The sequence below is a fragment of the Coenobita brevimanus genome, chromosome 101 (assembly GCF_032717465.1).
Source record: "Coenobita brevimanus isolate Jiangsu-jjx chromosome 101, ASM3271746v2, whole genome shotgun sequence".
In the NCBI taxonomy this organism is placed as follows: Eukaryota; Metazoa; Arthropoda; class Malacostraca; order Decapoda; family Coenobitidae; genus Coenobita; species Coenobita brevimanus.
Window position 1 is genome coordinate 67,998,776 of NC_137054.1, and position 18,322 is coordinate 68,017,097.

The following is an 18,322-nucleotide window of genomic DNA, read 5'->3' on the forward strand; positions in this document are numbered from 1 at the left end:
GGGGGGGTTTGTATGTGAGGATGTACTGTAGTTTGTGTCTGGCCGGACGGGATTGATGTAGTGCCTCTGTTACACTTCGTTTTGATTGTTTTGTACATTGTCGCTTGATTTGTGGTTAGTGTCTTTGGAACTCCCGTACTTTGTTGTTGTTTTTGTTGTTATTCGTTTCATTGTTCAGTGCTTGTATCTTTATGGCTTTTGCAGTGAATCGTGTGTGTGTGTGTGTGTGTGTGTGTGTGTGTGTGTGTGTGTGTGTGTAGGACGGGATATGGGAGGAAGGAGAGGGCACCTGGTGTGGTGGTATGAGGGGATGGGGAATGTATGCGGAATATCGTGGAGGCAGCTGCTCCATAACCATATAGGATTGCATTGTAAGCCGGAGCCACAACAACAGGAGAGAGAGAGAGAGAGAGAGAGAGAGAGAGTGTGTGTGTGTGTGTGTGTGTGTGTGTGTGTGTCCTGGAAAATCTGAACCTTTGCTCTACCCGGCTCAAATGACCCAGTGTTTTGCTCTATTCACCCGAAAGGAGATGACTATGGCTCTGAAAGGAATATGGAAAGATTGCCAGTTGATCATCTTTGTTGGAGGCCGTACTGACGAGCGATAAGAAGATTACGGAAAGAGATGAAAGACGCCTCAGAATCATCCCGTTCTGGACAGATTTGAAGATTTTGGAAACACAAGGAATACAGCTAAGTGCGTGAGGGAGGACTGGGAGTGGCAACCTTCTTTTTACACAGGTTATTTAAACATTTTCCGGCAAGAAGAAGAGGTGCACGTTGAAAGACAAAGGGGAAAGAGTTTTACGCAAGAGCTCAGCCCAAAGACACAGTTTCTCTCTCTCTCTCTCTCATTCTGGTAATACTTAATGTCGTCAGTAAAGCCACAGTGCCATCTTCCCTGCCACAGCAAGACCCGCGGCACGCCACTCACACACGTCTGCTTCGTAGCTTGTGTAAGAGGAGGCTTCTTTTCATCATTCTGTTATATATATACCTGAATTTTGCTACGAAATTTTAGTGCTCGGGGTGTAAAAAAAAAAAAAAAAGAAAAGAAAAAAGGTAGTTGTGTAATGAAGGTTTGTTAAAAGTTAGTAAAATTTGACGTGAAATAAATACTGTTACCAAAGACATAAATATTTGCAAATAATACCACTCCAACAAATTTTACTTTACATGGAAATAAAGCAGTAATGAAAAGGAATCAGTCTTTACCAAATTCTCGTTGTCAGTTAAAAAATAATTTAAAAAAGAGGGAAAAGGTAAAGATTTGTTGGACGTACAAGCACTATCGGATGTTACAAAATTAGAAGACTCGATAATTCTGTCTTTAAAGATGAAATAGAATATAAGTAAGAAAATGATATAGAGTTTCACTACATACTGGCCAAGGAAAGGGTTAGGGATTGGTGGATTATATTACAGGAGCCAGAATGACAGGGTTACGTAATCGCTGGTTGTCGAAATGGCCGCCTCTGTTTATATTTGAATCTTGGGGTTACATCAGTCTCACACACCGGATTACATACAGGTTACCTAAAGCAGACCTACTATGTTAGATTTATTTTGCTTAATTAACTTTACTCTCCTATTCTGTGTTCTATAAATCCTCCAAACATCGCCATACGCTGCATACATAACGTACAAAAGGATATTAACCAGCCATATTCAAAAGTAAATCTCGTATGGACTTAAATGTTACATGAATGCGAGTAAAATGCAAACGATGAAGTTATATTGATGGACTCAGTGGTATCCTCCTCTCTCTCTCTCTCTCTCTCTCTCTCTCTCTCTCTCTCTCTCTCTCTCTCTCTCTCTCTCGTCTTTATTGTCTGACGCTGCATCCAGTGAGAAATGTTTTCGATAAGGGGACTTCCAGCCATTTCTTCCTCTACTTCATAGCAACCTCCCACCCCACCCACCCATCCACCCACCCCACCCACGCCCCCACCCACCCCATTCCCCTCTTCTCAACTACCCCCCTCATACAATACATTTCGCTGCCTCGTTACTGGTGTCTCTCTCTCTCTCTCTCTCTCTCTCTCTCTCTCTCTCTCTCTCTCTCTCAGTCAGGCTTTATAGTCACCCATATTGTACCCTTTCGACTGATCTTGCAAGTCTTCATATTATTTTAAGTTTGTGTCGAATATTCTAGTTTTACAATGTAGGAGTGTCTTTTATATGTGCTTTGTCTGCTGTTCTACTTATTTCCGTACCACTTCAGCCTTACGTCTACCATTTCCACTCCCGCCCTTACCTTTCTAGTACTATCCCTGCCACACCAAAGTTACCCCTACGTTTCCACTCTTGTTCCTACCCTTCTAGTTCTGTCCCTACCACTCCACACCTGTCCTTACCATGCTCGTAGTATCATCCCTACCATCCTAGCATTATTCCTACCACTTCAGGTGTATCCCTACCATTCCACTCTCGTTCCTACCACTACACTTTTGCTCCTGCCGCCTCAGATTTTTCCCTGCCACCTTAATATTTTCCCTATTACTCCAGTTTTATCCCCACCACTCCCGTGTTGTCCCTGCCAATCCAGCCCTTTCCCTACCAATCTTTCCCCCGCCAATCCAGTTATTTTCCTACCAATCCAGTCTTTTCCCTGTCAGTCCAGTCATTTCCCTACCAATCCTGTCTTTTCTCTGTCAGTCCCGTCTTTCCCCTATCAATCCAGTCTTTCCCCTGCCAATCCAGTCTTTTCCCTACCAGTCCAGTCTTTTTCCTACCAGTCTTCCCCCTACCAATCCACACTTTCTGCCAATTTTTCCCCTACCAATCCAGTCTTTTCCCTACCAGTCCAGTCTTCCTACCAATCCAGTCTTTTCCCTACCAATCCAGTCATTTCCCTACCAATTCGGTCATTTTCCTACCAATCCAGTCTTTCTCCTGCCAAATCAGTCTTTTCCCTACCAATCCAGTCTTTTCCCTACCAATCCAGTCATTTCCCTACCAGTTTTTCCCCAACCAGTCCAGTCTTTTCCCTACCAATCCAGTCATTTCCCTGCCGCTGAAGTTCAGTTCTCACCACTCCAATTTTATCCCAGTCATTCCAGTTTTGTCCCAACCACAACAGTTTAGTCCACAGCATTCCAGTCTTGTCCAGATATTCCAGCCACGTCCCTGGATTCCAGTTTTATTCCATATCACATTTTTCCCTGCAGTCCCAATTTTGTCTCCAGTTCTCCGACACTCCTCCACCGCTTCGTTGCCTCTCCACCACCACCACCATCACCACCACCACCATCATCGTCTTCATCACCATCATCACCGTCACCACCACAGCCACCATCACCGTTGTCATCGCCACCACCATCATCATCATCATCATCATCACCATTGTCATCAACCACTACTACCATGGACAAAACCACTACCGCTGCCACCACCACCACCATCTTCATCACCACCATCACTATCATCATCACCACCATCACTTTCTTCATCACCACCATCTCCTTCATCATGACCACCACCACCACCACCATCATCACCCCCATCCCCACTGCCACCGTCACTCCACCACCACGAACATCACCAGCACCATGACCACCACCATCACCACCACCACCACGACCACCAACTCCATCACCACTATCTCCACCAACATCGTCATCGCCACCACCATCACCAGCACCATCACCACCATCTTCTTCACGACCACCACCATCATCATCTTCTTTCATTTTCTCTCTCATCCTTTGATCTTTCTTATACGCCCCAAATATTGTTGTTTTTCTGTGTTTGTGTGTCTGTGTGTTGCGCTTCTGCATATTGCGGCTGCCTTTATTACTGTGTGTGTGTGTGTGTGTGTGTGTGTGTGCATCGTTTCATGTGTACCGTATGTGTGCCTGGAGAGAGAGAGAGAGAGAGAGAGAGAGAGAGAGAGAGAGAAACTGGTTGGGAAGGTTCAATCGTTTTTATTTTTTTTAGCAAGTTTAATAAGGCAGTACCCTCCCTTTCCCTTTCCTCTCCCTCTCCCTCTTTTCCTCCCTTCTCCCTCCTTCCTCCCTCTTCCTCCCCAGTCATCAGGTTATAATGAGCTGATCCTCCCCTCTCTTCCCTCCATTCCTCCCTCTCTTCTCCCCACTTCCCCACCACTCCTCTCTTTCTCTCTGTCCCTCTCTCTCTTCCCCTTCTTTCCTTCCTTCTTCCGCCTTCCGGGTTTCCTTACGCCATCACCCCTTCCTCCTCCTCCTCCTCCTCCTCCCCTTTTCTTAACTCCCTCTCAAGTGCTTCCTCCCCCTTTTCCATTCTAATTCCCCCTTCCCTCTCCCCCTTCCCCTCTCATACCCCTCCCTTGTTCTTTCTCCTCTTCTCTCCCTTCTCTCCTCTCCTTCCTCTTCTCCTCTTGCCTTCCCCTCCCTCCTCCTCCTTCCCTTGACCGAGGTGTGACAATGACCTTTCGATGCTTCCTCTTTATTCCGACCTTCTTATTTCAGCTCAGCCCCGACCTTCCTCCTTCACTCTCACCCTCATCTTCTCACACTCCTCCTCTCTCACCCTTATCTTCTCACTCTGCTCCTCCCTCACCCTCATTTTCTCACTCCACTCCCTCACCCTCATCATCTCACTCTCCTCCTCCCTCACCCTCACCTTCTTACTGTCCTCCCTCATCTCACTCTCACCCTCCCCACATTCCTCTCACGTCATTCCCATCCTCAACATTGTCGTTCCTAATTCTTATCCTCACCCTCACCTCACCCTTATCCTCACCCTCTCCACATTTCACCCACATCCTCACCCTTACCCTCACCCTTGCCCTCCCTCACTGTATCCTCACCCTCACTTCACCCTCATCCCTTCACCATTACCACTGGCGTCTCAGCGTCTGCATCTCTCCCTCAGCATCACTGTCCATCTCTTACTGAAAGCTGAGATACCCGACAGACCTAACTCCCGTAACTCAGTAACTTAATAATCAACGTAACTTTGCCACTCACCTTCTGGGTATCAAATTTACGTAATTGATAAACCTGGAGTGTATGGTTGTGAAATGATTGCCTGTCCGCTGCTGATTCGATTATTGGATTTTCTTCGCCAGTGGAGCTGTGGTGGCTTCGTGGTGCAGCGCCCGCCTCATAGTGCGCATGAGCCGTAGCCCTGTCTTCTCGTTGGTTAAGGAGGTTCCATAACACCTCTTCCTTAGCGGTTTATTTTTGGATATGGATGGTTAATATCATTTTGTCCGTTGTTTATGCAGAGTATGGTGATATTGGACGGATTTACATAACACAGACGACAGTGAGGTGTAATAAGCATAATAACTCGCTCAGGATAAAGTGTTAGGGAATTTCCTTACGCGGCAAGGATACGGGCTTGGATCTAGGGTTCAAAACGTAAGGGGAACTGGAGGTATGCCCGCTCATCAGTGCATAAAAAAAATACAACAGACGCCCTTTTCTGGTTCGTACATCGCCAGCATGAGGGACATTTATCCTGGCTATCACTCCTGCCGAGAATATTCGATCGTATAGTGGACCTGAATAGACTACAATATTACAGTTACCTCAGCAGTAACCTGGAGCTGAAGAGATTACAGTATTACAGTTACATCAGCAGTAACCTGGAGCGAAGGTGACAGGTGACTAGCACGTTACTAATCAATTATTCGGTGAGACAAAAGGGATGGTGGTTTTGTGCCTGGTTCGTGTGTTTGAGGCCTCAGTGGATACCTGGTGTTTCTGTTTATGCGATTTACTGTTGCATCCTTCTGTTCTTTTACTGTATATGTCGTTTACAAAGAATTACAAGGACAGGTAGTATCTCGAAAGGTATCAGGACCCATACGGTACGATGAATGATGCTTCCAGACACACCTCGCTACTGTGCTAGTGAGATAAAAGTAAAAATGAATTCTCTTTCCATTTACATCTCCCGGGGAAGAAATGCTAGAATATTACACAGGAAAGGAGGAAACATACAGTCTACCACTAAGTCTGGCCTAACTATACTTTGTCTAACCCTTCCTGGAACTACCCTGTTGAAGAATTGTTAACTACCTGTGACGGAAGCCAAATGTGGGTAATGGAAATCTTGTACGCGAAGAAATTACCTAAAGTGCCATCGTGGAAGCCCTTCATGTCAAGCTTACATCCATTATTCCTTGCTGGGTTTTTATTTACGTATGTGCTGGTAGTCGATGTTTTCAGTTCTATGGAGGATTCTGAAAGCCTCAATGAACTGGCCAAGCAAACCTCTAGTCTCACGAAAAGAGGCCTAGTGCATGAGGTCTACGTATGTGATGGATGGGATCACTTTTGCAGCCCAGCACCTGAACTCCCTCATGCCTCACGAAATTTATGGTGGTGATACATACAGCAATACATCGTTCAGGGCAATATATCAAGAAGAATACGTGCCACAGTGGTTGTAACGAGTAGGCCTGTTGTAAGTTATGACACAAGTTTGGTGGTGTTGTGGGGAGCAGATGACACTGATGGTACTGGCTGGAAGGTGAAGGACACAGGATCTCTCTCTCTCTCTCTCTCTCTCTCTCTCTCTCTCTCAGACACACACACAAGTCAAAGATGGAGAGGAAGAAATGTGTGTGTGTGTGTGTGTGTGTAGGGGAGTGGGCGGGGTGCGTGGGATGGTTAGGACAGTGAAGGGTGGCGTGTCAGGGAAGAGTAAGATAAGAATACACGTTCATATGAGTGTTTTGGGTTGGCTGGGGTCCGGGCCAGTCTCTTACGTGTCATTAACCATATCAGAGTAGAAATGGGCGGTGTGGGCGGAGAGGTGTGGGCGGGATGGGCTGAGATGATGGGACGTATCGAGACAAATCCATGCTTAGGAGATGAGTCCTGTAGGTAGGAAGGTAATGAGCACTCTAAAGGTGACGATGGACAAAAAATGGGTGGGATGGGCGGAAAAGGGTGGGGAGGGTGGAGAGGAACAGGCGAGACAAGCGTGGGTTGTAGTGGGTAGTCGACGGGGTAGTGATAATGTACTCAGTGAAGATTTGTATTGTAGGTTGGTAGGTGAGGGCGTGACGTTGGTGAATTTCAAAACTGTTTCCATGAAGAAGAATAACAGTAAAACAAGATAAGAAAACAATAGTGCATTATTTTCGTATGTCTGGCGTGACGCAAGAAGGGAAAAAAAGTGAACAGTAAAGAAGCCCGTTAAAAAAAAAGCGCGTCACCCAGAGGGGCACTCAGTGGAGCACATCTCTCCGACAAGGGCAACGTAATATCCAAACCACTCTTCATAATGGGTTAGGTTTTTTCATCACTGATTAGGGTTTCACAAAAAATGTTTTCCGGATCCAGAATCGGTAATACGATCCGGATCGGTCCCAAAAGTTAATCGATTGTTCCCTGGGACATGGGCTATCTACCCACCAAACTTGGTCCAAATCTCTCGTTTAGTTTTTGAGTAATCCCGCTAACAAACAAATAAACATGATTGAAAACATACTCTCCTTGTCGTAGAGAATATTAAAGAATTCTGGTTAACCTTTTCAACCCGGGAACGTAATTTTTAAAGTTTATTCTTGCAACTCCCAGATAATTTTGTTCAGTCTCTCTCTCTCTCTCTCTCTCTCTCTCTCTCTCTCTGCCTAAGAACAAACAAGCCTCATCCAATTTTTTATCCACCCGCATCAAATATCGACTTTATTTGCCATTTCACATTCTGCAGACTCAATCAATCTATCTATCTATCTATTCCCAGACTCCTTAATCCTGTAAAGGGTGGCCACAAACAGATCACCTCCATGTCTCCCTGTCCCCCTCCTTTTACTCTGCCCTGCTCCCAGCTCACACCCCACTTTCTCATATGCCACTCACTTAAGCTAAATAAATAAGTATTGTAGAAGTAAGACTAAAGTAACTAATGTCTGTCTGAAGAGATAAAAGACGCTGGGTGGAAAAAATAAAGTTAAAGACAGTAAAGTCAAAATGTTGGCTGAAAAGACATTATTTTTTCACATTCGTTAAACGTTCGACTAAGCAAAGGAATTATAAGAGTTAGAGAAAGAGAGATTTAATGTTACCCTCAAAAATACCGCTAAGAAAAAAGGAGCAATGAAGTGCTACTGAGGGAAAGGGTAGCGACAGACGTAAAATAGTTTGTAAACAGAGTAATTAAGAACTATCAAACGGTGCTGGGAAGAAGTAGTAAAAAATAGTAGAATGCTTTGTTAACAGTGCAAGAGGAATAAAATGACACTGACAATAAACACTGCGATAAGAATAAAGATTACTTGTTACGTACGTGTCGTGTGTTGAGGATGTCCAAGAGGTAAGTGGTCTCGGCTTCGGGGTGGCAGTGATCAGAGACCCCACGCACGACCACTTGTCCAATCAGGTCGTTACGGCTGAAGCGGTCGAAGTCGTACACGCTGAACTGTAGTGTGCGGTCCCTCAGCTCACTCCAACTCACGCTGAACACACACGGAAGGAGAGAGGTGTAGATTAGTACGGTAAGTGGATGGGATGGAAATGCGGAAGGGAGGAGGGTAGATAGAAAATGGGTTGAGGTTTGTTTATTCGTATGTAGAGAGAGAGAGAGAGAGAGAGAGAGAGAGAGCTGAAGGGAATCGATAAGAGGAGGAGAGTTGACGAGACGGAAAAACCTTTGACTCCACCCTGTTTAGAAGTGCTGTATGCGTTGAGCCTCCCCACACATGCGAGCTGTACACCACACATGAACGAACTAGGACCCTGTGCAAAATCAGTACTTGAGTGGGGTTGAAAGAATGCATGGAGTCGGTTTGACACACCTAACCTCTGTGAAGCTGATATTACTAGACGAATAACGCGATCTTTCTGTTAAAAAAAAAAGAAAAAGTTATGCTAGAATGACTCCAAGGATAGAAAGCGCAAGACTAAAAGTAAAAGGAAAAGCTAGAGGAGCATAAGGTAGAGAAACAGACAGAGGACAGAGTTATATGTTAGAATAAACGTGAGGTGGAAGCACATGAGGGAGAGGGGAAGTTAGCAGACTAGAGGGAAACTTAATGAAAGATGTGCATTCGGATCCCAGAGCTTACATCCATACTGGCATAGGGGTGATTAAAGTTACAGGCATCCATACTTGAAAGTGTGGAACGTATACGAGCGATCAAGCATGTTTTGTGTGTGTGTGTGTGTGTGTGTGTGTGTGTGTGTGTGTGTGTGTGTGTGTGTGTGTGTAGATCTGCCGTAGCCTTAACAACTCCAGCTACACTCACTTTTTGTGCTAATTTGGCAGTTTTTTGTCTTATTTCATCAGGATGGCTGCGAATTTTGAGAAAAGCCACTTTAATCATACCTATTGCGTTTCCGTAAGTTTTCCAACAACGTAGGTCCACTGTAACCTAAATGATTTCCGAGAACCCAGCATTATCGTTTTATTTGACGCTTTTTGGCTTTTCAGAAATATGATGCCGAATTTGGATAGGTCATTCAAGTAACACCTATTGCTTTTCCACAACCTTTTCAACGATCCGCATAGCTTTAATACTTTCCGAGGTAGCTGACCCAGTTTTGGTGTTGTATTTCACCACCGTACTGCATGTCTGACAGTGCCCTCGCTCCCTTCGCTGGCCTGAACAATAATTTTGGCGCAGGGATGGAAGCAGAGGGGAGAGAGGCAGACAGCAAAATGTAGGGGAACAAAAAGAGGAGAGTCAGAATGGACCACACTGCCGGTCCACACAGACACACACAGTTGTATATCAGTGAACGGCAGGGGTGGAAGCAGAGGGGAAAGGGAGGGAGCTGACAAATAGGAGTGGGCGAGAGGAATGGACGTAGAGGAGGATGGGGTTAGTTGACATATGGAGGTAGAGAGAAGACCCAGAAATTCAGGAAGGGGATGTTTCCAAAAATTTGATCTGGGAGGAAATTTGAGCTGGGTACAAAGCAAAACAACGTCCCAAGCATGAGGAAAAGGGGGACAGGGAATGTTGGATTTTAGTGCATGAGTAAGATGGACAGATGGTGGGGTGGGGGCGAAATAATGCAAGTAGAATTAGAAAGAGGGGAGAAAGTATTTGCGCAACCCCGCATCTTACACCTACACGCGCTGAACATACACGTGGACAGTCACAGGTGTATATAGGTAACAGCAAGGGTGAATACTGAGGGAGAGTTGGAAGACAAGAGTAAAGTGCCGAGAGAAAAGGGCACGAAAGGAAAAACTCATTGTTGACGGGTAGTTAGCCTCTGCCTGTCAAAATTCTCTCAGTCCCCGAACTGCCTCTCTCTGGAACTCGCTTCCCCAGAGCTGTTTCCCTCCAAACTTCAACCTGCAGCAGTTCAAGTCCAACTGTTACAGATATTTTATGAATGGAGGACACCAGTAATCAGGTGTATGGATTACTTTTTTTACTCATTAATTTTTCCATCCTCCGTTTTGTTATTAAAAAAAAAAGTAAAATTAATACGTTCGACTGCAAGCACACACACACACACACACACACACACACACACACACACACACACACACACACACACACACACACACACACACACACACACACACACACACACACACACACACACACACACACGGAATACCAGAGTAGTGTTTTTCTCCACCGCCCCCTGGGATGACCTACACTAGAAAAACAAATATGGCCGCTGTGTCTGGGTGGCAATAGAGGCTTCCTAACATTTTTCCTTTGGCGATTTATTATGCATGTTACTCCTAGATATTCCCTTTTAACTTGTATACGTATTTTTTTGTACCTGCACAGCTTGCCCTAGTAACGTCTATCTATCTGTCTATCTATCTATCTATCTACTGTCAGACGCCTTGATTCTGTAAGGGGTGGCCACAAACAAATCGCCCCCACGTCACCCAGTCCTCTACCATTTGTGTACTTGCCCTCCAGTTTACACTCCCCTCTCTCATACATCTTTCCATTCCGTCTCTCCACCCCATCCTCAGTCTCCCTCTCCACCTCACTCACACACAGTCTTCTAGTCAGTCTCTCATTTTCTGTAACGTGTAGGAGGATAAAAAGGTGTAATATTAAAAAGAGTCGTTGATAATGAGATGATCTAAATCCACCTCTGCCACCTTGAGTTCGCCAGTGTGAAGGTGGAGAGAGAGAGAGAGAGAGAGAGAGAGAGAGAGAGAGAGAGAGGAGTGGATTGGCTGGTGCATGAGGAGGGGCTGGTAGTTTTTTTTTTTTTTTTTGGTGCGAGGAAGAAGGAACCAAAGGCTGAGGTGGCATATTGAAGACACATTGCTGACTGTATTAACCATATTTTGAGTAGAGCTTCATCAAATAATTAAATAAACTGACATACATAAAAAATAAAGAACACGAACCTTAACCCTCTCATGGCCACGTCTTCTCTGGTAATTAATTCCAGGTTACACAGCAGTGAGTTATATGAGGATGAACACGTTAAAGTTGCTACCATAACCCGTTATTAGTGGGAACAGCTCAAGTATTTTATTAACTGTACTATCCACACTCTACTTGTATTTATGTATGTAAGAGTATGTGTGAATGAATTTATGTACTATGAATAATTGTATGTATGTAATAACTTTGACAGTTGGTTTTAACACAACTTTGCACACACAACCACTGGGAATCCAATCTCTGACATTCCAAGTTTTGTCCACATTGATGTACTCTGAGGGGGTGCTCTGGCCACATCCGTAATCGTGTGACGGCCTTGTTAATGAAATATGGGTGGTAGGGTGCGTAGAGTTTTCCAAAGCACTGAGGTTTTCATTTAGATTCTGTGTTTGTGTGTGTGTGTGTGTGTGTGTGTGTGTGTGAGAGAGAGAGAGAGAGAGAGAGAGAGAGTTAGCTGATATCCTCTGATGAGCTGTTTTGGCTATTTTCGTGTTCCTTCTCGACTTCGCTATCACAAATGGCCACATTGCTGCCACCCCCCCAGGCTCACCAAATGCCTTCCAGAATGCGGTGAGTCACGAGTGAGTTGCAGGAACCTGGAAGTGTGTGTATGTTTTTTTTTTTTTAATGCAAGAAAGAAGGAACCAAAGGCCAGGAGTCTCCTTTTACACACACACACCCACACACACACACACACACACCCACACACACACACACACACACACACACACACACACACACACACACACACACACACACACACACACACACATCCATTATTGCAACAATCAATTTAAGCTGGTTCTGCCTCGTGGCGTGAAGAGCCTCAAGTGACCAGAGTGAGAGGGCTGTGAGGGTGGAGAGTGGCTGAGAATGAGGAAGGAGAGTTAGGGAGGAGAGTGAGGGAGGAGTGTAAGGAAGAGTGAGGGGGGAGAGTGTTAAGGATGGGAGTAAGGGAGGGAGCAGAGTAAAACAGGAGAGTAAGGGAGGAAACAGAATTACAAGACGAGAGTGAAGGGGGGTGCGATGGAGGAGAGTAAAGGAAGGTGTGAGTAAATGAGGGAGGGAAGTGAGGGAGAGTGTGAGGGAGGGAATTTAAAACGGGTGTGATGGAGGAGGTTGGGGAAGGATGTAATTACTGGGCCATAATGTTCAAGTCCATTAACCTTCTCACGGTCCGAAGAACTCTAGTACATTATTCCAACCAACCCCACACGACATTAGCCAACAGTGAGCATAGAGGCTGAGCGTGTTAATACTGAATACATTAATCCCCTCATGCTCAGGACAACTCTAGTACTCTATCCCAACTAACGTCAGACTTTTATTTAGCTAACATAGGAGCCTGAGAATGCTAAGCTTCATTTTGTAGGGCAGGTTGAAATTTCACCTCGTCCCCTTACTGGCCCCCCTCCACATTTACCCCAACCCAATAATTCCACCACACCAGACCACCACCATTAATTAACTCCCCCCCCCATTACCCACGGACCTTGACCCCTGACCTTAATCTCCTCCAGGCACTAAGAACAGGTCATTATTGATATACGGTAGCACTTGACTCTCACCCCTGACCTTCCTTGCCAATGCATCTCGTGTGTCGTGGCCTGTGGGGATGGGGTTTGCGTTCTTGACTGGTTGGCCTCAAAGACGACAGCATTTCTGAGTGTGTGAGTGTGTGTGTGTGTGTGTGTGTGTGTGTGTGTGTGTGAGAGAGAGAGAGAGAGAGAGAGTACGAACCACGAAGACAGCAAATGGAAAGAGGGCAGAGAGGGGTAAGGCAGAGTGCAGAGGAATGGGGAGAAACAAGGCTCCATTTTTCCACGTCACCCTCCCTGCCTCCCACAAACCACCCTGTTAACCCTTCATGGTCTAGATAACTATTCCTCTATGCCAGCTTGCGACAGACGGCATAACTAGGCTAAGAATGTGCCCAGGAGCCAGGTAGTGTAAACAGTAGTACTAGTAATTCTCTCATTGTCGGGGTGAGAAAGTGGGATGAGTATTGTATTTCATTCCAGGTAACGAGACGCCTTAAATCACTCACCTGAGATTCACAGGTGTTTGAGTGTTAATATCTATCTATCTGTCTACCTATCTATAGCCCGACGCCCTAATCCCGCAAAGGGTTGACGCAGACAAAACGCCTCCAAGTCGCTCTGTCACCCACCATTTGACTACTCCCCCTCCAGCTCACTCCCCCCTCCCTCATATACCTCTCAACTCCATCTCTCCACGTCATCCTCGGTCTTCCCCTCCCTCGATACCATGAATCTCCCACGCTCATAAACTGTAGTATTTCTTTCCACCTGACGACAAGCGATTTGACTGAGAATCGACCGCAGCCCAGCATAGTCTGATTAATGTTCCATAGCCATATTCTCGTCGGTTAAGAAAACTCTCTAACACATTTACTTATGTGATTTATTTTGCTTACTGCGCCTTACTGTCACGCTGTGTGTCATGAAAATCCTTCTTATGTCGCCTCACTTTACATACATAGCGTACAAAAGGATATTAACCAGCCATATCTAAAAACAAATCGCTTAGGGGAGGTGTTTAGGAGCTTCCTTCACCGACGAGAATTAGCGCCCATGTCTGTCACAAGGATAAGGTAAAAATTTGAGTACCAATTTTCTTTTCAAATGTATAACTAGAGTTGATCAGTCCTTCTAAAATTTTTCATGTTGGTCGTACAGGCCAAGGCGATGCGTTTGCAGTTGATTCTAGCCGAGTCGAGCCACTTGTTCGATCTAAATCTGTTAAGCTAAATGTGGCATGAACTTACCTAAGACTTTCATGACGGATATTTTTTTTTTTTTTTTTTTTTTTTTTTTTTTAAATTCTGTCAGAGCAAGAGAAAATGGTGATGAAACTAAAGGTTACAATTTTTACTCTTGAGTGATTGTTTTTCTTTTTCTTTTTCTTTTTTACCAGCCCTCTGAAGTCTCAAAAATGTAAACCAGTGCCATGATTGTAGGCCAAAAAGTAACACGGAAAAATGCAACACGGAAAAAAGTAAACAAAAGAGCAAGACAAAAAGGAACTGTGGAATAAAATGGCATTAGGTTCATCAAGGGAAGCAGCGTCGAATCCCACGCTGCGACCTTCAAGACGAGCACTTTACCTTGTTCGGCAGAGAGTGAGTCATACGCCTGAGAGTGCTCAGTAGGAGGGAGAGGGAGAGGGAGAGAAGGGAGGATAAGGAAGAATGGGCGGAGGAAGAGAGAGGAACTGAGGTAGAAAGGCATGGCGGAAGAGAAGAGACGGAAGATAGGATGAACAAGGAAGAGGCGAGAAGTGAAGGAAGACGAAGAGACATAGTTGTAAATGTAGGTAAGGAGGGATGGAAGGAAGAAAGGAAGAGCATGGAAGCGGAGGAAGAAATGTGAGAGCAGTGAATGGAGGAAAAAGAGAAGAAAGAAAAAGAAGAGAGGGATAATGACTCGTGAGGAAGGAAGAATAGAAGAGAGGAAAGGAAAAAAACAGGAAAAGGATAGTATGACAGCGAAGGTGAGAAAGGAGGAAGCGAAGAGAAGTAAGAAAATGTACAAAAATAGAGAGAGAGAGAGAGAGAGAGAGAGAGAGAGAGAGAGAGAGAGAGAGGGTATCACAGCCTGCACTCCACTTTACTTTTACGGGGGCGAGGAAGGACGAGGGGAGGGGAGGGGAGGGGAGTGGAGGGAGGGGAGGAAGCAGGTCGAGAGATTCGATAATGGAAGGGGAGGTAATGGAAATGGAGGAATGGAAGGAGGAGGAGGAGGAGAGAGAAAGGAAGAGGGAGGGAGAAGACAGGAAATTTGAGAGGGGTGGAGGGGAAAGGAAAGAAGGAGGAAGTGAATGAAAAGGAGAGAGGGTGAGGATAGGGGGAAGAAGAGTGAAATTGAGGAGAGAGGAAGGAAGAAGGAGGAGTAGGAGAGAGGGATGGAGAGGGAAGAGGAGGAAGAGCGGAGAGATGGAGAGGGAAGAGGTGGCAGAGTGGAGGGATGGTGAAGGAGGAAGGGAAGAGAAAAGAAATAAGGATACAAGAACCAGGGCGAGAGAGAGAGAGAGAGAGAGAGAGAGAGAGAGAGAGAGAGAGAGAGAGAGAGATGGCAGACAAAGGGAAGGAACAGAGGAGGAAGCAAAGTAACTGAGGGCGAGAGAGGACGCACGGAAGAAAGAGCCGAGACGTGGCGAAGGAAAGAGAATGAAGGGAGAGAGTGGAGGGAGAAAGACAGGAAGATGAAAGGGAGAGCGAGAGAGGGATAGCATGGAGGGAGGAAGAGAGGGAGAGAGAGATTAGACAGGAGAGAGTAAGGATGGGGGATGGAGGGCTGAAACAGGATGGTGTGTGGCTGGGATGATTGAACATGAATCCTATACACAGAGGCACATACCCCCCCCTCTCTCTCTCTCTCTCTCATCCACCCAGTTATACACATCTTCATTACAAAACCCTACGGTCAGATCAGGCTGCACAGATGTAATATAAAGTGTAGTGGAGCTTCAGGCGATTCGGTCGGTAGCGTAACAGTCTACCAAACCTCATAATCTGGGCTCTATTCACTCTTGGGAACGGACATACTACTACTACTACTACTAATAATAATAATAATGGTGTTCCTCGAGCCTAGTAATTAGTTGAGTTTCAGAACCCGCAAAGAGAGAGAGAGAGAGAGAGACATATATCAGAACTGTCCTCCAATATCAGGCGTGTGCGAGCCTGCCGCTACAATACAGGTATATATATTGTACCTGAAGTGTAATTAACCCTTGCATTAAACACGTGTATATATGGACTCTTTATGTAAACGTTTGTATTTGTTGTTATATATATTTTTACTCTCTCTCTCTCTCTCTCTCTCTCTCTCTCTCAGCATTTTCTCCACACCTTTCCCCTTAGTTACTCTCATCTTTTCTCCTCTGTGTCTCTCCATTAATTATTTTGCGTCCCTCCTTCAGCCCACACACACAAGTCTTCTGCTCCTTTCTCCCTCTTACTCTCCTCTTTCACTCCATTCACTTTTTTTCCCTCTTTCTTCATTCACTTTTCCTACTTTGGTATACATTTCATTCATTCTGCACTTCATTCATCTTGTTCCATAGACTTCTTCCTGACTGTCTCCTCTAATGGATGTTTGGACACAGGTTTTAGTGGCATGCAGTCGTCTGTTTCCCCATCCCTAGCAAACACAGCCTAGACCGGGACACCTTTGCTTGTGCTACTTTACACACACACACACACACACACACACACACACACACACACACACACACACACACACACACACACACACACACACACACACACACACACACACACACCTGGTTGACGTTGTGACTAGTAATTTGGATTCAGTCACTGAGTAGCCTTATAAGTACTATGGCAAAATTCTCAACTAGTAGTCCATGAACACTTTATCTCTAGTTCACAAAGACACCGCGTCTCTCTCTATCTCTCACACACACACACACACACACACACACACACACACACACACACACACACACACACACACACACACACACACACACACACACACACACATGAGGAAGGACTCAAAAACTATCTCTTTTCTGAGGATCTTGCTACCACCACAAAGGCTGTAGGTGGCATAGAGAGTGTTAACATTTTCTCTGAACATTCTAGTTTGGGGAACTCTCGTGGGTGTCGCCAGAGATTGTGTATTTGCCTGGCTGTGCTCAAGACTGCTTCCAAACTTTAACGAAACAGTGTAATCCAGTGGCAACCTTAGTGCATTTCTTTACCCTTACAGACTGTGGCGTTAGTACCTGAACACTGCTTTAAATTCCAGGGTGTTTAAAAGGATCCGTCAGGAAATAGGTATACTGGCTTTGACGTATTGTTCTGCTACATTTCCTAACGGCGTTGCAAGAGTAGGAAACGTACTTAAAGGGCTTTCAGCTGGAGGAAGAATTGGCTTTATGTCTCCTGGATATCGGGAGAGAGAGAGTAGTTGCTGAAAGAGTCAAATATAGAGCCTACATTGGCGATGAATCTTGAATATGCAGAATCTTGGGTTGCATGGGAAAGGCGCAAAAATCTACAGTGCCATCAAAGTACCGTCTAGGATACCGGTAATCTTGACGGGATGATTATCACTAGAGGCAGTCGCTGTAATAAGCAAAGGTCACTAGTCAAATGAAGCGTAGTATTTCGTCATCAGTAGTGGTGTAAACTTAAAGAACATACTGCCAAGCTATGTAGTAGACTGGGATACGGTACTAACATTCAGAAAGGTTGCTGGGATGAGTACCTCGCCTCTACCCCCCTGCTAAACACACCTAAGGTTAATAAGGAAATTGGTTTATCTCTCCTCTAGATCACGAAGAATGTAGCAGGTAAAGATACGGTACATAATAGTTTCCCTCACTGGTTTTTACGTAATATCCACGAGAGTTTTAACTACACACAGGTCGTACATTTTTCCTCCCCTGTCTGGCTTCGGTTGGAGGGATTGGTGGGTGTGGGGGGAGCCATCTTGCCGTAACACTGTCCTATGATGAAATTGATACCATACTCATAGCATGGTCTCTCAAAAGCAGCCCCGAAAGAACATATAGATGCGTTGTTTTTTTTATTCATTTGTTTTCATTTTCTCTTCACCCTCTTTCTCCCTTTCCTCCCGACATGCCGCTTCCTCATTTCCTCTCCACATTTCCATTCTGCATACCTCTCCTTCACATTTTCCTCCTCCCTCCTCCTCGTATTCCACGAAAATGAAAATGGCTGGAAGCGGGGAGGAGTGATAAACCTCGCCCATAGGGATCTTGCCAGCGCCCCCCATCCTGCCCACACCGTCAATACCGCCTCTTCCACCTGGCGCTACTCGGCAACCCTTTCGCGTCCCCGTTTCCATGGCAACCACCCGCCCGACCACTTGTTGCACCACAGCGGAAGAAAGGCGACAGGGAATGGTAGGCAGGGGGGATACTGGGACTGGCAGGGGCATGGCAGACAGGGGGAAAAGTCGGGTCGGCAGGGAAATGGTGAAAGCGAAGTTG

The 18,322-nt window shown here is 45.5% G+C and overlaps 1 protein-coding gene across 1 annotated transcript in view; it reads right to left on the reverse strand.

The window, feature by feature from the left end:
* The window catches only part of LOC145415073 (synaptotagmin-10-like), a 120,408-nt gene that overhangs the window by 26,740 nt on the left and 75,346 nt on the right, over window positions 1-18,322 (reverse strand). Inside the window, exon 7 of the mRNA XM_080284487.1 lies at window positions 8,227-8,395. Coding sequence (XP_080140613.1) covers window positions 8,227-8,395 — 169 coding nt within the window. The remainder of the gene's footprint in view (window positions 1-8,226; window positions 8,396-18,322) is intronic.